Raw genomic sequence first — 18,349 nt, forward strand, 5'->3', positions numbered from 1 at the left:
GAACAAAGACAAAAAGGCAAGTTATTTCTTCAGCAGCCTCCCTTGGGATAGCATGTTTTATTACATTTTTTGCAGTGTCCAGACACATTGCAGTAGGGAGAGAAACAATCCAATCAGTGAATAACACATGATATACACAGTTCCTTATGGGACTCTAAGGCATTAAAGAGCCATGAGTTCCATTTAAGAAATGTCTAAGACATGAAATATTTTTTCTAATAGGTGGAAAAATAAAAAGGGAGTAAATTTCAATGTAAGACAAATCAGGATTAAAGTGGATCATTTCTGCCCACGTGTGAAACACTCCACATTGAATCTGGAGCACAAATACATTTTCAGCAGAGCTTAATCATGTTATTTTAAATTCTTCTTCAATGAGACTTAATTTAGAAAGGAACATAATCAAAATATTAAGTGTAAAAAATGCAAAAATATGAACCAGAAGCTGTACATTACACATTTCCTTTGACAGACTGTCTAAACATTCAAACATAGTATCTCTACTAGGCATCTAATTTGCTTCAAAATATGTACTTATCCAATCTGTTTGAAAAAAACATGAGGAAAAAAAAAAACAAACATAAAAAACATTTTTTACCACAAAGTGAGTTTAACAACTAAAGACACAAAGTAATAAATTCACACCACACGCATTTCACACTTTAAAAAAAAACTGAAACAAATCATTTAAAAAGGTTAATCAAAACAGTTTTTACAAATAAAATATGTTTTGTGACAATGGGTAAAATACGGATTTAACGACATTTGGTTAGTTAATTTAGGAGATGTGTCTGCTTGTCCAGAATTTCAACAGCCTGTGATCAAAACTCAACTTTAAATCCAAACCTTGCTAAAACGTCATTCTCAAAACCGTTCGAAACTCATCTGAGACCATCATCTAGAGCATCAGATCTCCAGTTTTAAAAGAAAAAAGGACAATTCCTGACTAAAATCTCTAAAACCAAGCACTTTCTGCCCACGTCTCAATTATCTCTTAGCACTTGGGTTTTCAGGCTTTTCCTCCGGGTGGCTCTTCTCGTGAGCCTTCAGGGTGCGCTCACGGCCGAAGCTCTTCCCACAGGTTGGACAGGCGAAGCGGCCCACAGCGTGAGCCCGGGACATGTGGGCGTCCAGCTGCTCAGGACGGGCAAAGCTCTCTTCACATTCTTCACAGGGATGGGCTTTCCGCGGGCTGTGTTTCTCCTTCTTGTGAGCGCGTAGCTGAATCAAACCGGGGAATGTGAGGTCACATTCAGGACAGGGATGCTGGCGGGGTGGAGCAGGCTCTACTTTAGGTTTCTTCTCCTTTCCTGCAGCTTGACTGTCATCCTCAGGACTCTTCTTATCCTCCGTTTCTGATTTTGCTGCTGCTTTAGAAGGACGGCCGCGCTTCGCTCCGGCTGCTTTTCCCTTTTCCTCCGCTGCTGGTGGCGCTGCCGACTCTGATGTGCTGCTGGCCTTCACTGCTTCCTCTGATGCCTCTGCCTCGTCCTTCTTTTTCCGCTTTCCCTTTTTCTCAGCGCTTGCTGGTTCTTCAGTTTTGGAAGGCCGCCCCCGTTTCTTAACGGATGAAGCACTCCCGTTGCATTGCTGGCCTTCAGGATACTTCTCCTGGTGTGCTGCCAGCTCCGACTCCGTTTCAAAGCCCTGACCACACTTCTTACAGCGGTGGGTTTTTGTGGCGTCCTCCGGTTGTTCTGCGGTCTCTACGTCTGGGCGGGGATGCTGCGCCAGGCGATGAGTACGCAGCAGCCCAGCACTCCTGAAGGTTTCATTGCAATCCTTACATACCAACTGTTTCTCTGGACACACCTGTCTTCTGTGGGCTGTGAGCTGCGAAGGACAGGAGTAAAACGGGGACATTCAATATAAAGTGGAATACACTTAATATTCTTTTTGGTATTCTTCAGGTCGTTTTGCTTTAATACTGCTAGTGGCAATAACTTTCAAACAATTTTCTAGAAAATACTTCTTCTTATTATACTCACTTCAGAGAAAGTTTTAAAGCTCTCTTTGCAGTGAACACATTTGAAAGGCTTGTCATCCTTGCTGTGTGTCGGCTGGTGCTGCGTCAGTTCCTCAGATGACAGAAATGTGCGGTCACACACGTAGCACGTGAACAATGTGTTACCCTGCGAAGAAATAACGAAGGAGGGGCAAAGTTAAAACAATTCAAGACCAAGAAGAGTACTTGTGAAATGTTAGACGGCAACTTTATTAGATTCACTTTGTTCCCCAAGGACAAATAAAGTGCAGAAGTTCATCCTGGATTATTAAAAACTAATCACTGCAATAATGTATTAAATGTGTATGCTGTACATAGAGTGTGCAGTCTTGACTATTCTCAAGCAACATCTAGCTCAATGTTTGCTTCATAAAATATCAATCTCACCTTCACAGAATAACTTACTCTAACACAAACTATAACAAGTGAATGCATTTAAGCCCTTTGTGACCATCTTCTTTTTCTTGCATTGCAACGGCATTAACTTCACAACAATATCAAGGATAAGGCAACGCAAAATCTCAGACTGTACTTATAACCTAGTAAGGGCAACTATGATAAAGTAATGGTTGCTTAACACATAAGAAACCTCTTTCATTGCCTATGCGAGTACATTTAAGCACTGAAAAGTAGAAAGGGAAGAAAATAACAGGCACTGCAACAAGATCAAACACCTCATTGTCAGCACGTAGGAAAACCCATCATAAACACCTATTAAAAGATCTATAAGTTTAATGTAAGGGCAAATATGGCCACACAATTTTCACTACTCACTTAACAGACATTGTGAAGCTTACCTGCTGAAGCTGTTGCTTGTACTCTTCCCGGTGGCTCTTCTTCATATGCCTTTCCTTGGCTTTGGCACTGCAGAACGTGATGAAGCACTGGAAACACTGCAGGTTTTCATGCTGGTCTGGGGGGGACAGGAGGAGATTAGAGAGATCAGGCAAAGACAAAGTTAATCTTTCACCACACAGAGATAAAGTTGCAAAGCCTGTTACACTTACAGGGCTGAACAGAGGATGCAGGAGGTCCATTCAGAGTGATGGGCTTGTATGGCTCTGCTGGCTTTTCAGGGGGAACTTCTGGAGGTGGATCAGGTAGCCCCCGTCCCATCACTATCTCTTCTATGTTCAAAATCTCCGAGTCCATCCTGGTATATTGGGTGGTCTCAACAGGCACTCACAACTAATATCTCTGGATTCAATTAAAGCACAAAGCAGAAAGAAAGACAACAGGAAAGCGGGTTATTCATTACATTGGAGAAAGCAAACAGCTGTTTGTTTAATAGCGGGAACACAACAATGTTGTAATCCCACACATGTCGTCGGGAATCAGTTATGTTCAACAGATGAAAACATATATAACATTTTAGGTAACTGAAAAACTATTTTTTTCAAAGAAACCACAGCGTGTGTGTTTACACTATCCAGTTTCCCCGCATGAATCACTCAAGTTCCTGCTAATTTTGGCTAACGTTGCGTTACTGACTTTAAGGCCGCTAGCTAAGCTAACTAGCTCCATGCAAACCTACGAGCGCGTAGCCATTAATTAGCTGATTAAAAATACATTAACTGGTCTGGCTGGTAAACTGGGGCGGTTGCAGAGAAGCTAAGTGCTTTAGTTTAAAGTCTGTGCACGACGCTAACGCTAATCATTAAGGACCAGGCTATCGAGCGGGCTAACGCTAGCTAGCTTGCTACTAGTTAGCGCTAACAACACTGACTGCCATTCAAAGCGGATCGAAAGACTTTTCACACACCAAGTTTTAACAAATTGTTCGGCTCTAGCAAACATCTGCTATGCAGCAATATGATGTGCGCCAATACCTATACCTGAAGCAAACTATTTAAGTAACACAGATATAACAGAGTGAACGTTTGCGTTTACCTTTAGCCGCTCTTTGAATGTAGTTTGACTGAGAGAGTTGACCCTAGAGAAGTACAACGGGTAGATCGGACACTTCCTGGTGTACGGTTGTGTTAGCCGATGCTACAACTAAGATGGCTGCCGGGGACTCTTCAACACTATGTTGTTATTGATCACGTTCAGACAAACCATTCAAATATCAAGTATAGATCTGGCAAGAATTTCCGTCACTGATACAGAGCAGAGTTTTGCATTGCAGAGAGCGCAGGAAGAAATATAAACCTTTCATGGAAACCAGGCACATGATTTCAACACCATACTTGGTTTTTGTTTCAAAACGATGTCGCACTTGTTAATATACTGTTTCAGCTAATAAAAGCTGCAAAAACACACAACAGGACGGCTATATAATTATGGACATTGATTTGAACTATCCTGCTTTTCTATTCAGCCGGAATCTATGGCTGATCTCTGTCACGTGACCCAAAACAACTTAATGAAAAGTACTTTACGTTTTCATTCGCTGGTAATAGTTATTGTTTTGTTTACCTCCCTCTCTCTCACTTTTATCTATTAAATCTTCGATTGCATGTTTACCTGCACACGAACAGGCCCCTCATACAGTCTGTTTGTACAATCCTATGTTGGCTCATATATATAATCATATATCATCCATATTGGAGTATGAATATGTACTCAGTTTACTCAGTCAGGTAGTTTCAGTATTTGATTGGTCATATGTGGCCATAGAGTCTATGTCTTTCACCTTCCATTTCCCTGTGGGGAAATGACAAGTTAAAATTTCTGTTGTCAAAAAGGTGGATCGGGAAAACTTCAGATTCAGGATCTGCTTCATTAGACCAGCATGTGTACACAGGCAATGAATTTAAGTTGTTTTTGCTGTACAGAACAATTTACAGGATAGAAATAGACATACAGCTAAAACTAACAGCAACGCTGAATAAAAACTGTAGAAAAAAGTAGAAGAAAAAGTGTGTATACAAATAGATGTATAAAAATGGTGTACAGTGCTCTATAGCACCTACCAGAGGAGAGAAGTTTGAGTGTGTCCACGGTGTGATGGATCTGTGGTTAGATTTAATTTGCCAGTAGTCTTAAAAGGAAAAAAAAAAAATCAACAATTTGTGTATTGTTTCCATTTGTCTTTAATTTCTTTCTGAAATTCAAATAAATAATGTTAAAATTCATAAAGTCATGAACATAGTCATCATACAATGCAAATGAGAACAGGCTAAAATGAATAGTAAAAAACATTATGCAATACTGTAATGTAAAAATGATATTTTTGTGCTTCTTTTGCGGCACAAAAGTATGGCTATGAGTATTTTTTCCTTCTGAAGGCAAATTCATTTTTACACTTTACGCTCAATGACATCATAAGCCACATCACAAAGCATTTGTTTGTTCTTTAACTGCAGCACAATAATCCTACAAAACAATGACACTGCCAACGAAAGGCATCATGGAAAAGTTGTAAGGACAGGAGATCATTCCATTTTTTGATTACCTGGGTTTACATACACAAAAAGCACAGTTATATTCTAACCAGACAGCAAAATGTTGAAAAATAAATGGTTAAATCTGTAGTGGATACTACTCTTTTCCCAAACTCCCTTGATTATGGAAGTTTAAAAAGCAGTTGTGGTTGCGGGAGATACAAAGAAAGACGCAGCACTTAAGGCATAGCACTCGAGATGTTCTCTGACAATCCCCAAAGCGACACCTGCCTCCTTCTCCCTCCCCAAGCTGCTCTGGCCAGTGGCCTGAACCATCGTACCGTGTAGCCGCATCTGGTAGAGGACTTTCGTCCACCAGGCTGGGACTGGAGGTTTCATTTGTTGCATGAGCCTCCTCTATGGGGGTTTGAGGAGGTACTGAGTCCTGGTTATCAGAGCCACTGGAGAGGATCAAAGCCTTAGACACCTCCAATCTGAAGGCCATGAGAGTCAAAGGTGCAGACGCTGCCCTGTGGTCCTGTCTGTATAGGAGCCATGAGTTGACCAAAGCCAGATCTGTTAGGTACCAGAGCACCGCTTGGGGCCAGCAGGTTGGTGCAGAGGCAGTGAGAGGGATAGAGTAAAGCTTTAGCAGGTCTCTGTTGAGGTGAGCCGACATCTGGGCCTTCTCAAAGTTGTCAATGAGCAACGCCATGTTCCTCTGGCCATTTCCCGCAGTGGAAAGAATGAAGCCGCAATGCGATCTGCGTAACATCAGCTTCCCATCTGAGCTGACGAACTCATCTCCGATCTGTCCTCGCGCTCCTCCCACTCTGCCGGCCCCGTGAATCCCGGCAACCAACAGACGTTCCAGCATAGCAGGGGTGGAGAGTTCCTGTTTGCAAAGAAACACCATACTACCTCTGGGGACCATTTTCTCTATAGCATCTTCTTTGTCGGTCAAACCCAGTTTAAGATCCACATGTAAGAGCAAACCGCCAAATCCAATTAACGTAGTACAGAGGAGAGACGGTTTCTTATTGTGCATCTTCCCAGTTAAGGGAAGCTGATATTGGTCAACTGCATAATCTCCGTCACGTCTCAGTGACTGGCACCTTGCTTTGAAACGGTGCAATAATGGCTGAGCCTTCCACAGCGGATCAGTCTGTGTTTTTGAAACGTTCAAGTTGTTTGGCGTGTCCGCTTGCCTCTGCCCGTCACTTTGCTGCGAAATGTCACCTTCCCAGCTTGAGAGAGTTTCACCTTGCTGTACATTTTGAAAGTCACTATCGTGTCTTCCTGCCCGAACACTGCTGCTGTGTTCATTTTGTGGATCATTTGGAGGTGATGCAAGCTTCAACATGCGAGACAGCTCGAGGAAACGGGAAAGTGGCATGGCTTCAGCAATCAACGGCACCTTAGTTAAGTCCTCCCAGTAGAGCCTTGGGCTGGGAAACTGAAAAACAGCCAGAGGCCAAATAAACTTTTAGTTGTCTTGTGTCTAACTTACAGAGTAACATGCAAACATTGAAGAAAAATGCCACAAAGGAGCACAAACCTTTAAAGTTCCCATTGCAATGTGGATCCCAACAAACTGCGCAACCTCTCTGGCTGTGACAGGGTTGGGCATGTTGGACAGTTTAATTGTGCAATTGGCAATTTCTTCCCAGGTATCCCAACCAAAGTACTCAGAGAAGTAATCAACAGGCTTTCTAATTCTGTTTTCCTCTCTTGCTGGTTGGAGCTGGCTCGGTGAAGTTGGCAAACTAAGGGAGAAAAAAAAACAACGAATGAGCACCACACACGAGCAAAATCAAAACAAATACCATGTTGGCAACAAATAAGGTTACATGAGCACTACGTTTTGTTCAACAAAGCCTCAAAGCCAGAGTTCTCCTCATTTCAGGACATTTTAAGTCACATTAAAACATTATTTGTGCACAGTACATCAATGCAAATCAAGATATACTATACTTTTGTGACACTTCATCTGGCTGTCGTGGTGTTGTTTGGTTCTTGTAGAAATAAGCCATCACTTCTGTTTCTGAGTCAAGCTGAGGATCAGACAATTCAAAACCACCCACATCCTCTTCATCAGAGCTCTGGAGGAGAAAGTCTCGGAGGTCTGGTGGATGCTCAGCATCAGCCTCAGCTGAAAGATCAAGTATGATATACACAAGACTCATCTAAAGCCCGATCAACATTTTTAATAAATAGCTCAAGGACGTTATTCGAGTAGCTACAAGTACTGCTAATTCTAAAATTAAAAACAAACCTTGTCCGTCTGCAAAGTCAGTGACCCCTGGTTCTGACAAAAGTCCCCTCACTCTCATTTCCTGATAGTTTGGTGCAGAGTGGCTCCCTTCATCTGTTAACAGATTCAACATTAACATATAAGTCTTCCTATAATTTTTGGTAAACGGGAAAAAACACTGGAAAAGACAATGACTCACTTAAATTACTGTCTGTTGGATGGTGCTCTGTCTGCTGTGCATCGCTGGATGCCCCCAGTGGAACCTCCCTCTCCTCCTCCTTCACTGGGTAGAAGACACACTGGCTGGTGTTGAACTCGGGGGTGATGCAACAGTCCCTTGTTGTCTCCCCACTCTCCATTACTGAGACCAAAAAGCCCAAAACATTTATCTCCGGCAAGATAAAGCCCTTGAAGACTGTCAGAGCAGTGGTTAGCTTAGCATTAAGCAGGCAGCAGTTAAAAAAATAAACACCTCTACGGCTTAACAATTAACATATTTAATTAAATTGGTAAAAAATTATTCATTTATGTTTTCAAAAGAGAGTTGTATGTGCTGTGTAAGCAGTTAATCAGTCAGCCTGGTACTTGTTTGCAGCATGTATTCTTTTTGCTTTGCAACCTCTCTGAGACAGCAAGACTCTGGGAGTCACTGCGTTCAACTGTTTGTGTACAGATTCAACAAATGAGATGCAGTAATAGATGAGATAAAGGTAGAAGTTTTAGATGCTTTAGGGGTTGGTGCATTTTTAAACTTTTGGAAGAGCAATGCTAGTCATTTATCACTGCTTTCCTCCCGTGGTTGTGCCTGCCTGCTCAAGGGCAACAGCTGGAAAATAGCTAGTAGATAAATCTGTTACAGTGCATTTTCTCTCTTAGCATGATAATAAACGTTTTCTGGAAATGGTTACTGACAACATCTAAAAGCCAAAACTAGACATTCAGTCTTGATGCTAAGTTAATCGCATCCCGGCTATAGCGCCATACCTAATGAACAGACATGCGAGTTGTATTAATCTTATCTAACTCTCAGAAAGAGAGCAAATAATCACATGAATACACAGTGTGGCCTAATACTTACGTGGGCTGGAGGTGTTTTCATTGTTGACTGGCTCCACATTCCAGCGGATGTGTCTGCTGTCCTGAGCCTCATGCAGCACGAGGCAGCTCTCCTCCTTCACCAGGACAGTTCTTATATCACGGTGGTGGTGCTGTGGCTGCACACTTGCACCCTGTCTGTTTTGACAGTTGGGTGCAACCAGTGTTGGATCCGAGATATTCTCCTCCACCTTGATATCCTGGCTCCCAGGGCCTTCATTCTCAGCAATGCTGTTCAAATCCTGGAAAGAAAACAAATGTGTGTTTGCAATGCTTCAGTCATCATTCATTATTAAAGTACAGTATTTGTTGGTTTAGCAACTCACCTGTCTTTGATTGTTCCTTGCTGTCAGGCATGGCTGCTCGTCAGCAGTCGCTCTATATCTACCGGCGAGGAACGTCTCCAGTATGACAGCTGGAGACTGGCACCTGTGTTCCTCTCCTCCCTGCAGTCCTCTTTCATTTATTACCTCCTCAACACCAGCGGTTAATGGCTGCAGCTCAAACGTGGCTTGTTCTTCAGCAGATTCCTCTAATGTAGAGGGTATAGAAGGCAAAGATGCGGCAGGAGCAGAAGCCGAAGCAGAAACTTTGCTGGCCTCAGATTCACAACTGGTCTCTGGCTTTGATGTGTTTTTGCCAGTCTCACTTTCGTCATTAATGTCTGAATCTGAAGTGACGGGACGTTTTTCATAAACTACTTGACATTCATCCTTTTCTTTCTCTGATTCTGTTCCTTGGACTGCGTCTCCGACTGAAACCGTCTTTGACATCGAGTCCCTTTTTAGACGTCCTGTTCCTCTCCTCCTGCTCCTTGTGATGTTCTTTGTAACAGTACTTTTCTCTCTTTCTCTTTTCCTCTGGACTAACATTTCTTCCTCCTCTTCTTTGATGCCCGAGTTATGAGTGGAGCATGACACAGTCTGTGAAGTTAGACTATTTTCAGTTGTTTCATTACTAACGTACCCTGGACTTTTGCCAGTGCTTCCACTCTCAGAATTGCAGGTTCCATTTGTGTTATTTTGGGAAAAAGTGTCTTCATGTGAAGTTGGATCATCTCTCTCATTCTGGTCCCCAACAGTGACTAAATCTACCTCGAGAAGCAAATCCTCCTTAATGTCTTCGTCTGTGGAACCCTGGACTTCCAATTCTGAGCTGGGATTCTTCAGTGTACCTTCTTCTCGCTTGTCCTCACCTGATGCCAAAGGCTCTCTTGTTTCAGAACTCTCTGTCTGAGCAGAGGCACTTAAAGGGGATTCAGATGAGAAATTTGGAGGGGTCTCACTGTTTTTCATTTGATGAGATGGTGAGTGAACTCCTGGAGGAGTATGAGATGGATAGTCCACTCCTGTTTTGCTGACATCCTTATTTTCATAGGTACTCACTTCAGCATCTGAAGGAGGTACAGGTAAAGATGGGGATGGAATCAAAGATGGAAAAGAGACATTTCTCTCTCTGTCCTCTAATGCCATCTCCCCCATTTCAGGCTCAGTGTCCCAGTCAGTAGCAGCATTCATCACACCAACCTTATCATGCTGTTCAGGAAGCTGGTAAAGATCCAACCTGGAGACGCCTTCAAAGATGTTTCCATTGGTGTAGGTGAGACCAGGACTCTCAACGATATGCACGGTCGCCTTGTGCTTCTGAAGGGACGAGACTTCACTAAATCGCTCCCCACAGTGTTTACATTCTAAGGCACGCTTGGAATGAGAAGAAGTTATCACGCCTTCGGTCTCCACTTTCAAAGAGGCTTTACGTTTCCTGGTGGTCTTTGGCTTTGTGGGCAAAGTCTCAAGTGGTTGATGGGAAACCTGCAGCGAGGACAACAATGAAAGAGCATTCTGGTTCTTTCTGGGCCTTCCTCCTTTTTTCTTAACATCTGCTTTGAGGTTATTTGTGGACTCACTTGTCTGATGTTTGAGTTTGCTATCTTTACTCTGTTTGTTTGACACTGTTTGGGACTCATGAGGTGAAGCCTCCTGTGTCTGGCGGGATGCCTTTGAAGGGTCTAGCTTGTAAACTTTGAGCTGTGGCTGTTTATGACCTTTCAGTAGAAGCAGAGAGTCTTGTGTTACGTGTGAACCAGGAATATCTGCTGAAGCGGCACTTGTTTTTGCTTTTTCCTCTTTTGCCAGGTTTTTCTTTTGCTTCCCATCCTTTGCACTGTTGTGCTGCTCATTTTGCATTATTTTTGCTTGTTTTTTCCTTTTAAATACAGATGCGGCTACCTTTTGGTGCTCACTTACATGCATCATATCCTCCCTGGCCACTTCCTTTTGCTTCTTCATTTTATTTTTTCTTGTATCCTCTTTGATTTGTTGCACATGTGGGTCCTGGGACGATGAAGCCAATTCCATTGTAGCTGCAGATACCAAATGTCCTGCTTTCTTGTCCTTTTTTCCCTTTCTTCCCTTCTTCTGTGATGGTACACTTTTCTCAGACAGGTTTGTTGCTTTTCCTATCACATCTTCCTGACTTGGCTGATACTGCTGTGATGGCTTCCTTGGTTTCTTGTTTTTCTTTTCTTTGCTTTGTGGACCAAATTTAACAACAAGATGAGACTTTTCTGTTCTTTGGCGTTTGGCAGGTTTGGCATTCATTTGTAAATCATCCCGACCCATGGATCCAACAAATTCCTCTATATATCCTTGCAAGATAAACGCCCTGGCTGGTTTTCGTTTCCGGACTTTCACCAGTTCTTGAGCTGACATTACATTCACGGGTAACTCTGAGATCTGTTGTACCTGCTTAGAGTCTAATTGTGATGGAACATCGTCTTTAGTGGATGGGTCCTCTGGGTTCTCCACCTGCTCCTGAACCTCCTTGATATCTACCAGCAACTTTGCGGATGGTTCTTGTTCAGATGGGTCTTGTTCATTCTTTTCCCGTGTCTCTTGTGGAGTGGCTCTATCCATTACAGGGTGGGCCTGATTTTGACTTACTGTTTGCATCTGTGAGTCAACCTCTCCTTTGGGATTAGTTTCAGATTCACTCAGAGTTTTTGCAAGTGTGTATGGTGGAACAAAAGGGCAAGAGGGAAGGTCCTGTTGATCTTTTTGTAGATGTGTCAGCTCCAACTCAACTGTATGCATAGGTGGTGGGACTATCAGGCTGGTCTCCTGCTCATCTATGACAGTCTGATCAGGAGTCTTCTCCAGCTCAGCAGTTGGTACCAGAGAGGACGACGAAATTTCATTTTGAGGTGCAGTTTGGGATTGCTCCAGCTCCACAGTTGGTATCAAGGCCGGGGTAAGTTCTAATATGATTGTTTGCTCTAGGTTTTGTTTAAGGTCACCTTCCACAACCATCTGATCCATAGGATCAGAGGGAATTGCACTAATATCGGGATGGTGAATGATCTGATGTTCCACCTCTCCCTCAGGTCTCTCTGTTTGTTCAGTCTGAACAAGTGTTAGCTCTATATTTTCACCTGTGGCTATGTGGGAACCTAGTGCAGAGAAGGAGGGGCTTTCGAACTGTCCATCTGGTGTTATAGGCTCCAGTATTATTGTTGTCTCCATTGCATCACATGGGTTGTTTGAAGGGTCCAAATCAAGTGTCTTTGACTGTGTTTGTTTCAGTCCCATAAAATCTATCTGTGGTGGATTGAGATTCAAACTCACTGGTTCTGCCATTTGTGATATCTGCTGCACTTCCAGCGGTGGGGCATTGGGTGGCACCTGCCCCAATATGACAACTTGGTTCACTTTCTGCACATTTCCCAAAGATTCAATAAGCCTGCGAATCTGCTCTGTGTCAATATTAGCATCGACTTTTTGCAGAGGTCCATTTGGTTCCAACTGTAGTAGTGCTGGTTGGCAAATAGATAATGGAGTTATGATGGGTGTATTTTGTTTCACTTGCTGCCCAGCTGGGGGGGCATTGCTGGCTGCAGCAGACAACGCATTGTGCTTAGTTTTCATGTGATGTAGCAGTGTCTTGGTACTCTTGAAAGTGGCCTTGCACACAGAGCAAGGATACTTTGTAGAAGCACCTAAAGGTCATAAAGGAAGAAAGTTATGATATATTGTGATGTATTTCCTGTAACCTGAGAGACACGTTGAGGAATGTTAAACTTTTTTAGTGATGTACAGACATGGAATTTCACAGCCGATAGTTATGTATTTGTTGCGGGTGATAAGACAAATATTTCGAGATCGACAAGCTATTCAAAAAAAAACAAAAAAAACTTGATTTAATATTTCTTCACAGTTTAGAAAAGCTGCAGGCCTCTTACAATATGTGTGAGTTTGTAATTCATAAATAAGTTTAGGCTAGACTACATGATGACACAGTGATTGCAGTGATGGCGACAAGATAAACAATAAAAAAAATATATCCATGAATATGAACCTCAAGGTAGCATTAAATATCAGGGGATCTCCAAAATCTGTAGAATTCTGCCTCTGATTCATCCACCATGAATCTATAAATGGTCATAGAAATCTGACTATTTTTGAAATATGTTGGTCAACCAATCAACAGACAGACTAACACTGTCACCCCACGTCACTAGCATAGCTAAAAAGTACGTTACCATGTTAATGTGTAAAATGATAAGATATCCATAACATGGAAATTTTTCTTACCATCATCTTTCCTCAGTTGTACTTCAGCTGTAGTGTCTCCCCCATCTCCTTCAGCTCCCTCTTTCAAGTGTGACACCATATGTTTCTGCAGAGCTTTGGACATGGTGAATCTCTTTCCACACTCCTTGCAAATGTACGGCCTCTCTCCAGTGTGTGTGCGGCGATGATACTTCAGCAATGTCATCGTTTTGCAAGGTTTACCACAGTCAGTGCAGGCATAACCGTCACGGCCATAATGAACTTTCTTATGATGGGTGAGCTCTGATGATTTGTTGAAGGCCTGGCCACAGATTGGACACTTAAAGGGTTTCTTCTCTGTATGTGCTTTCTGGTGGACCAGGAGGTCTGTGGAGTTTGTGAAGTGGCGGTCACAAACGTAACAAGCGAAAAGGGCGTTCCTCAGTATGCATTGTTCATATTCTGCTGGGTGGCTCAGCTTCAGATGACGCTCTTTGCTCTTGTGATCACTGAAGATTATGTGGCACTCCATGCACTGCAGGGAGAACTGAGATGCTAAAAGGAAACAGGGAGGGAGGGGGAGAAAAATGATAAGTAACATACATGCATATTCTTAGAACAGACACAAGTACTCATAGGAAGCATAAAAGCTTGCAGCAAAATTGGGTCCTCAAGGGTAAATAAGGCAGCTTCAGAAAGAGAAAGGCTGCTAAATATGCTAAACACACAGCAAATAATTGTTAGCCTTAGCAAAAGAAAAAATAGTGAAAGGACACCCTGCCTCATCTACAACTTCCCACTATCAGAAAGACAATCAGCAAGATCATTTAGAGCCACCTGCAGTGTGACAATATATAAATATATTCAAGTTTTAAAAAATGGTATTGATATCAGTGTAACATGACTGAATGTTCTTTATATGAGAATGTGACTACAGTTCTGTCTCAGCAGGACATTGTGAACTTGTAAAACTGCTATCTTTTCAAACGTTTCTACTAATTTGTAAAAGTACCCAGTAAAAAGGACTGTAAATACCACAACATTTGGGCAGTTAATTAATGAAGATATTTTTTAACGTAGAGTATTGTATATTTAACCTAAAACACAGTGATTGATGTAGTACGGTTGAAATCACAGTAATAACCACACTATTTGGGTGTGTGCAGTTAAAAGTATAACAACACACACAGTAAAATACTCACATGTGAGAGGCACAACCAGTGGTTTGGACATGTCCATCTTCAGAGGATCCACCATCGCCTTCTTGGAAGGAATATATTTCCTACCATCTTGTGCAGCTTTATCCTGCTTCTTTGCCTTTTGCCCGTCACACACAGGATTTGTATTTGTGTCAGGTACCGGATCTGTGGGGGCACTTGGCTTAGAAGCGGAGTCCGTCTCCATCCCTCCAGTGTTATCCGGGGGCTCAGTCAGTGGCTGAACGGCAGGCTGGTTCTCCACCGCCTGTGTGTCTGCCATATTAGCAGGTAATTCTGCTGTTTGCACCACTGTGCCATTTTCCTGCGGTGCGATTGGTGTTTTATTCCCAGCAGGAGCAGCTGATTTATCCTCCTTCTCATGTACATCTGGTTCACTCTGTGCTGGCTGGGCCTCAGTCTCTGTGTCCAGTGGTTGCCCTGTGGTTGCCGTGGTCACAGGGTTTGGCCCAGTGTTCGGACTCTGCATGGCTCTCTGCCCCTTGGCTCCTCAAATGCACGTGTTCATGTGTTGCTATGAAATCAGGTCCAACACAGAAACACAAAGTGACTGTTATTTGCACAGACAAACCACACAGACATGGACATTTACACGAACTAGCAACCAAACACTGTTTTTATATCACTCAAACTTGTTGGACTACTTTATATGAAACAAAGAAGCCGGTTAATTTCTTTGAAAAGCAGCGAACAGCATCTTTGTTATGTGCATGGCGATAGCTGGTGACCACGGAATGAATGGGTTTAAACATATGTATTACAAAAGAAGACCGACGGACATGGAGAGCAGCCAAATATAACCAAACACTTTTTGTGTTATTTTTGTGTTACTCTATTTACACAAATTGTGTGTAAGCAGTGAAAGCAAAATGCTGATCATTTCCCCTCTGTAATAACCACAGATACACAGATAATGGTAGCCCAGTTAGCTTAAACTCACTGATTTGCAGTCAAAATCGGGCTGCAAATGTTAGCATTTCCGGCCTTTTACAGCTTCACTGATGCTAAATGTTACCTCAGTTTCTGCGTCCAGACGCGTTTACACAGAGCCCCGTTCAGCTGTAGGAAAACAGGAGGATGTATCGTAGATTTAAGGTTACCTGGGTTGACTCGTCCGCCCAAACATCTCCGCGTCGTTTCGCACAAAGCCAACACAGAGGAGCCGCAGACATCATGACGTCACGCCTGACGGGGGGCGCATGGGAATCATGGGAATTGTGGTCTTTCCACACCGGTCTTCCATTCATGCAGACGGTTGTTCACTCTGCTAAAACTACACACACAACCAGACTACAGCACAGCAGTTTTGACAGCGATTAGCATTTTGAACCTATTAAAACCAACTTTAGAGTTCAGATACAGATAAATACAGCACGTTATAAGTTTAGAAACTCTACTCAAATTGATTTTATTACAACAGCCCAAATTTACAAATTTGCCTAGTAGGGCTTCACAATCTGTGAAGCACAATGCATCCTCTTTTCTTAAACTGTATTTAACATTATTTTGTTGTATATATTCAACAGAATACAGTTGATTGTTAGTTTACCTTCAGCTCTATACTTTAGGTGAAGTCATTGCACTTCTATATGTCAACAACATGTGGAGGTGTATTCAAAAACTTGATAAATCAGCATCTGGATTAGATTTTTTTTTCGTGTTCTTTTGTATGTGTGTTTATTTATTTTTGCACTGCTTGGTATTACTTCCACACCATGAAGTTTTCCGCAAGTTTTGGAGGAGTGGAGGAGCATTGTTTACACTGTGAGTGTTTACTGATGGCGTTACGGCAACCAGCGCTGCTGCTGCTGCCTGGAGCGAGGCCGCATATCCCGGAGGAGCTTCGGAAGAAACTGCAGCTGCAGGGCTGGAGCCAAGCTCAAGGCAAAGAGGAGGAAATACGAGCCCTCTGTGTCAGCGGTGCTTATGGGGAACGTGAGGTCTCTGGGGAATAAAATGGACGAGCTCGGCTCGCTGGTGAAAACCCAGAGGGAATACAGCGAGTGCAGCATCACGTGTTTCACGGACACATGGCTGCACTCACTCATCCCGGACCACAGCGTGAACGTACCCGGCTTCAGGACGGTTCGGGAGGACAGAGACGTTGTTATGAGCAGCAAGAAGAAGGGAGGCGGGATTGGATGAGAGGTGGTGCAATCCCGGGCATGTGCATGTGAAGGAACGTCTCTGTAACCCGGACATTGAACTGCTAACTTTGGGGATGCGCCCGTTTTACCTGCCTAGAGAGTTCACCTCCGCCATCGTTGTTGCTGTGTACATCCCGCCGTCAGCTGACGGGGGTGGCTATGGACAGACTCAAAATGCCTTTTTCACCATAACTGGGGACTTTAATCATGTCACACTGGATAAGACTTTGCCAACTTTTCACCAGTATGTTGACTGCCCCACAAGAGACAATGAGACACTAGACCTCCTGTGTGCAAATGCAAAGGATGCATAGTGTCACTGCCCTTCTCCCACTCGGCAGAGCAGATCACAACCTGGTGTTATTGTCACCTAAGTATGTCCCCCTCGTTCTACGCCAGCCTGTGTTCACAAGGACTGTGAGGTGGAGGACCCAGGAGGCCAAGGACTGCTTTGAGACTACAGACCGGGACCTGCTCTGCGAACCACAGCTTTTAGGGCTGGGGACAGGGACGAGTTGAAGAGGGTGCAGCGAGACCTGAAGGTGAAGCTGAGGGAGTGCAGGGACTCCTACAGGAGGAAGCTGGAGGCCAAGCTCCAGCAGAACAACACCAAGGAGGTGTGGGCCGGTATGAAGGAGATCACCGGCTTCAAGGTGAAGGACAAAGCACCAGCTGGCAGCGTGGAGAGTGCCAATGAGCGGAACTGTTTCTTCAACAGGTTTAGTTCAGTCTCCTGCTCCTCCACAGGGCTCTGGTGGGTGATTTTGTAGAGTGGTCTGGTCGGAATCATCTGCATCTCAATGTGGCCAAGAGCAGGGAGATGGTGGTCGACTTCAGGGAGAAGAGGACAGCTACACAGCCCCTGAAAATCCTGGGAGAGGACATTGCCACCGTGGAGGAGTACAAGTACCTGGGCGTCTACATTGACAATGGACTGAACTGGAGGACCAACACTGACGCTGTGTACAAGAAGGGGATGAGCCGCCTCTGCTTCCTGAGGAATCTCTGATCCTTCAACGTGTGCAGCAAGATGCTGGAGATCTTCTACCAGTCTGTTGTAGCCAGCACCCTGTACTGTGCAGTGGTCTGCTGGGGGAGCAGCATCACAGCCGGCGACACCAACAGACTGAACAAACTGATTAAGAAGGCCGGCTCTGTGGTTGGCTGCAAACTGGACACTTTCGACAATCCTGACCACCCACTGCACCCACTACTGGATAGACAGCGGAGCAGACAGACTGGTTCAGCTCCGCTGTCACAAGGACAGATTCAGAAAATCTTTTCTGCCAACAGCCATAACAATGTTCAATAACTCACCTCTGGCTGGCAGAGAGCTCTCAGCACCATCTGCCATTTAACATTAACATGTAACTCCTGTACTTAAAAACTAGAACAACAGTTTTTACTTAACTTGCACTATGGTGTTACTCTGCTCTTACATCTGGTACTCTTATAGGGTATATTACATACACTTGCACATATTACATTGTATTTATTACCTTTATTTAGTTATTTATTACCTTTACTACATTTTGTACATTATATTTTTATCTATCTATTCAGTTATTCAAATTCATCATGTGCAGTTTATTTATCCTCTATCTGTATAAATGGAGGTTGTATATAGTGTATTTCTGTTTGTAGTATGTTTATGTCATTTATGTCTCTATATCTCTTTTTTTCCCTGCTATTGAGCTGCTATGACACGTGAATTTAATAAAGTTTATCTTATCTTGTGTTATCTTATCTTAACGGGAC

General features: G+C 43.4%; 3 protein-coding genes across 3 annotated transcripts; all 3 read right to left on the reverse strand.

Moving 5' to 3' along the window:
* Positions 1-27: 27 nt before the first annotated feature.
* znf576.2 (zinc finger protein 576, tandem duplicate 2) lies at positions 28-3,974 on the reverse strand. Its single transcript, XM_070835284.1, has 5 exons — positions 3,896-3,974; positions 3,013-3,202; positions 2,803-2,918; positions 1,989-2,132; positions 28-1,833 (listed from the first exon to the last, which is right to left on the reverse strand). The coding sequence occupies exons 2-5, from the start codon at positions 3,155-3,157 to the stop codon at positions 988-990; spliced, it is 1,251 nt and encodes a 416-aa protein (XP_070691385.1). The 5' UTR covers positions 3,158-3,202; positions 3,896-3,974; the 3' UTR covers positions 28-987.
* A 1,136-nt stretch (positions 3,975-5,110) lies between these two features.
* Positions 5,111-7,059, reverse strand: znf576.1 (zinc finger protein 576, tandem duplicate 1). The gene is made up of 2 exons (XM_070835439.1): positions 6,890-7,059; positions 5,111-6,787 (listed from the first exon to the last, which is right to left on the reverse strand). Exons 1-2 carry the CDS (start codon positions 6,959-6,961, stop codon positions 5,489-5,491), a joined length of 1,371 nt encoding a protein of 456 aa, XP_070691540.1. The 5' UTR covers positions 6,962-7,059; the 3' UTR covers positions 5,111-5,488.
* A 230-nt stretch (positions 7,060-7,289) lies between these two features.
* Positions 7,290-14,913, reverse strand: LOC139204822 (uncharacterized). The gene is made up of 8 exons (XM_070834828.1): positions 14,430-14,913; positions 13,270-13,782; positions 12,111-12,674; positions 9,007-9,350; positions 8,664-8,922; positions 7,785-7,946; positions 7,607-7,699; positions 7,290-7,483 (listed from the first exon to the last, which is right to left on the reverse strand). Exons 1-8 carry the CDS (start codon positions 14,911-14,913, stop codon positions 7,290-7,292), a joined length of 2,613 nt encoding a protein of 870 aa, XP_070690929.1.
* Between the last annotated feature and the right edge of the window lie 3,436 nt (positions 14,914-18,349).

Source organism: Pempheris klunzingeri, chromosome 8 (assembly GCF_042242105.1).
Source record: "Pempheris klunzingeri isolate RE-2024b chromosome 8, fPemKlu1.hap1, whole genome shotgun sequence".
NCBI lineage: Eukaryota > Metazoa > Chordata > Actinopteri > Acropomatiformes > Pempheridae > Pempheris > Pempheris klunzingeri.

Coding starts and splice junctions, on each gene's coding strand:
- znf576.2 (XM_070835284.1), bottom strand. CDS start 3,157: ATGGACTCGGAGATTTTGAACATAGAAGAGATAGTGATGGGACGGGGG. Junction 2,133..2,802: donor ACAAGCAACAGCTTCAGCAG/GTAAGCTTCACA, acceptor ATTTCTTCGCAG/GGTAACACATTGTTCACGTG. Junction 1,834..1,988: donor GCTTTAAAACTTTCTCTGAA/GTGAGTATAATA, acceptor TGTCCTTCGCAG/CTCACAGCCCACAGAAGACA.
- znf576.1 (XM_070835439.1), bottom strand. CDS start 6,961: ATGCCCAACCCTGTCACAGCCAGAGAGGTTGCGCAGTTTGTTGGGATC. Junction 6,788..6,889: donor TTGCAATGGGAACTTTAAAG/GTTTGTGCTCCT, acceptor GCTGTTTTTCAG/TTTCCCAGCCCAAGGCTCTA.
- LOC139204822 (XM_070834828.1), bottom strand. CDS start 14,913: ATGCAGAGTCCGAACACTGGGCCAAACCCTGTGACCACGGCAACCACA. Junction 8,923..9,006: donor CAAGGAACAATCAAAGACAG/GTGAGTTGCTAA, acceptor TTTTCTTTCCAG/GATTTGAACAGCATTGCTGA. Junction 7,700..7,784: donor TCCAACAGACAGTAATTTAA/GTGAGTCATTGT, acceptor ATCTGTTAACAG/ATGAAGGGAGCCACTCTGCA.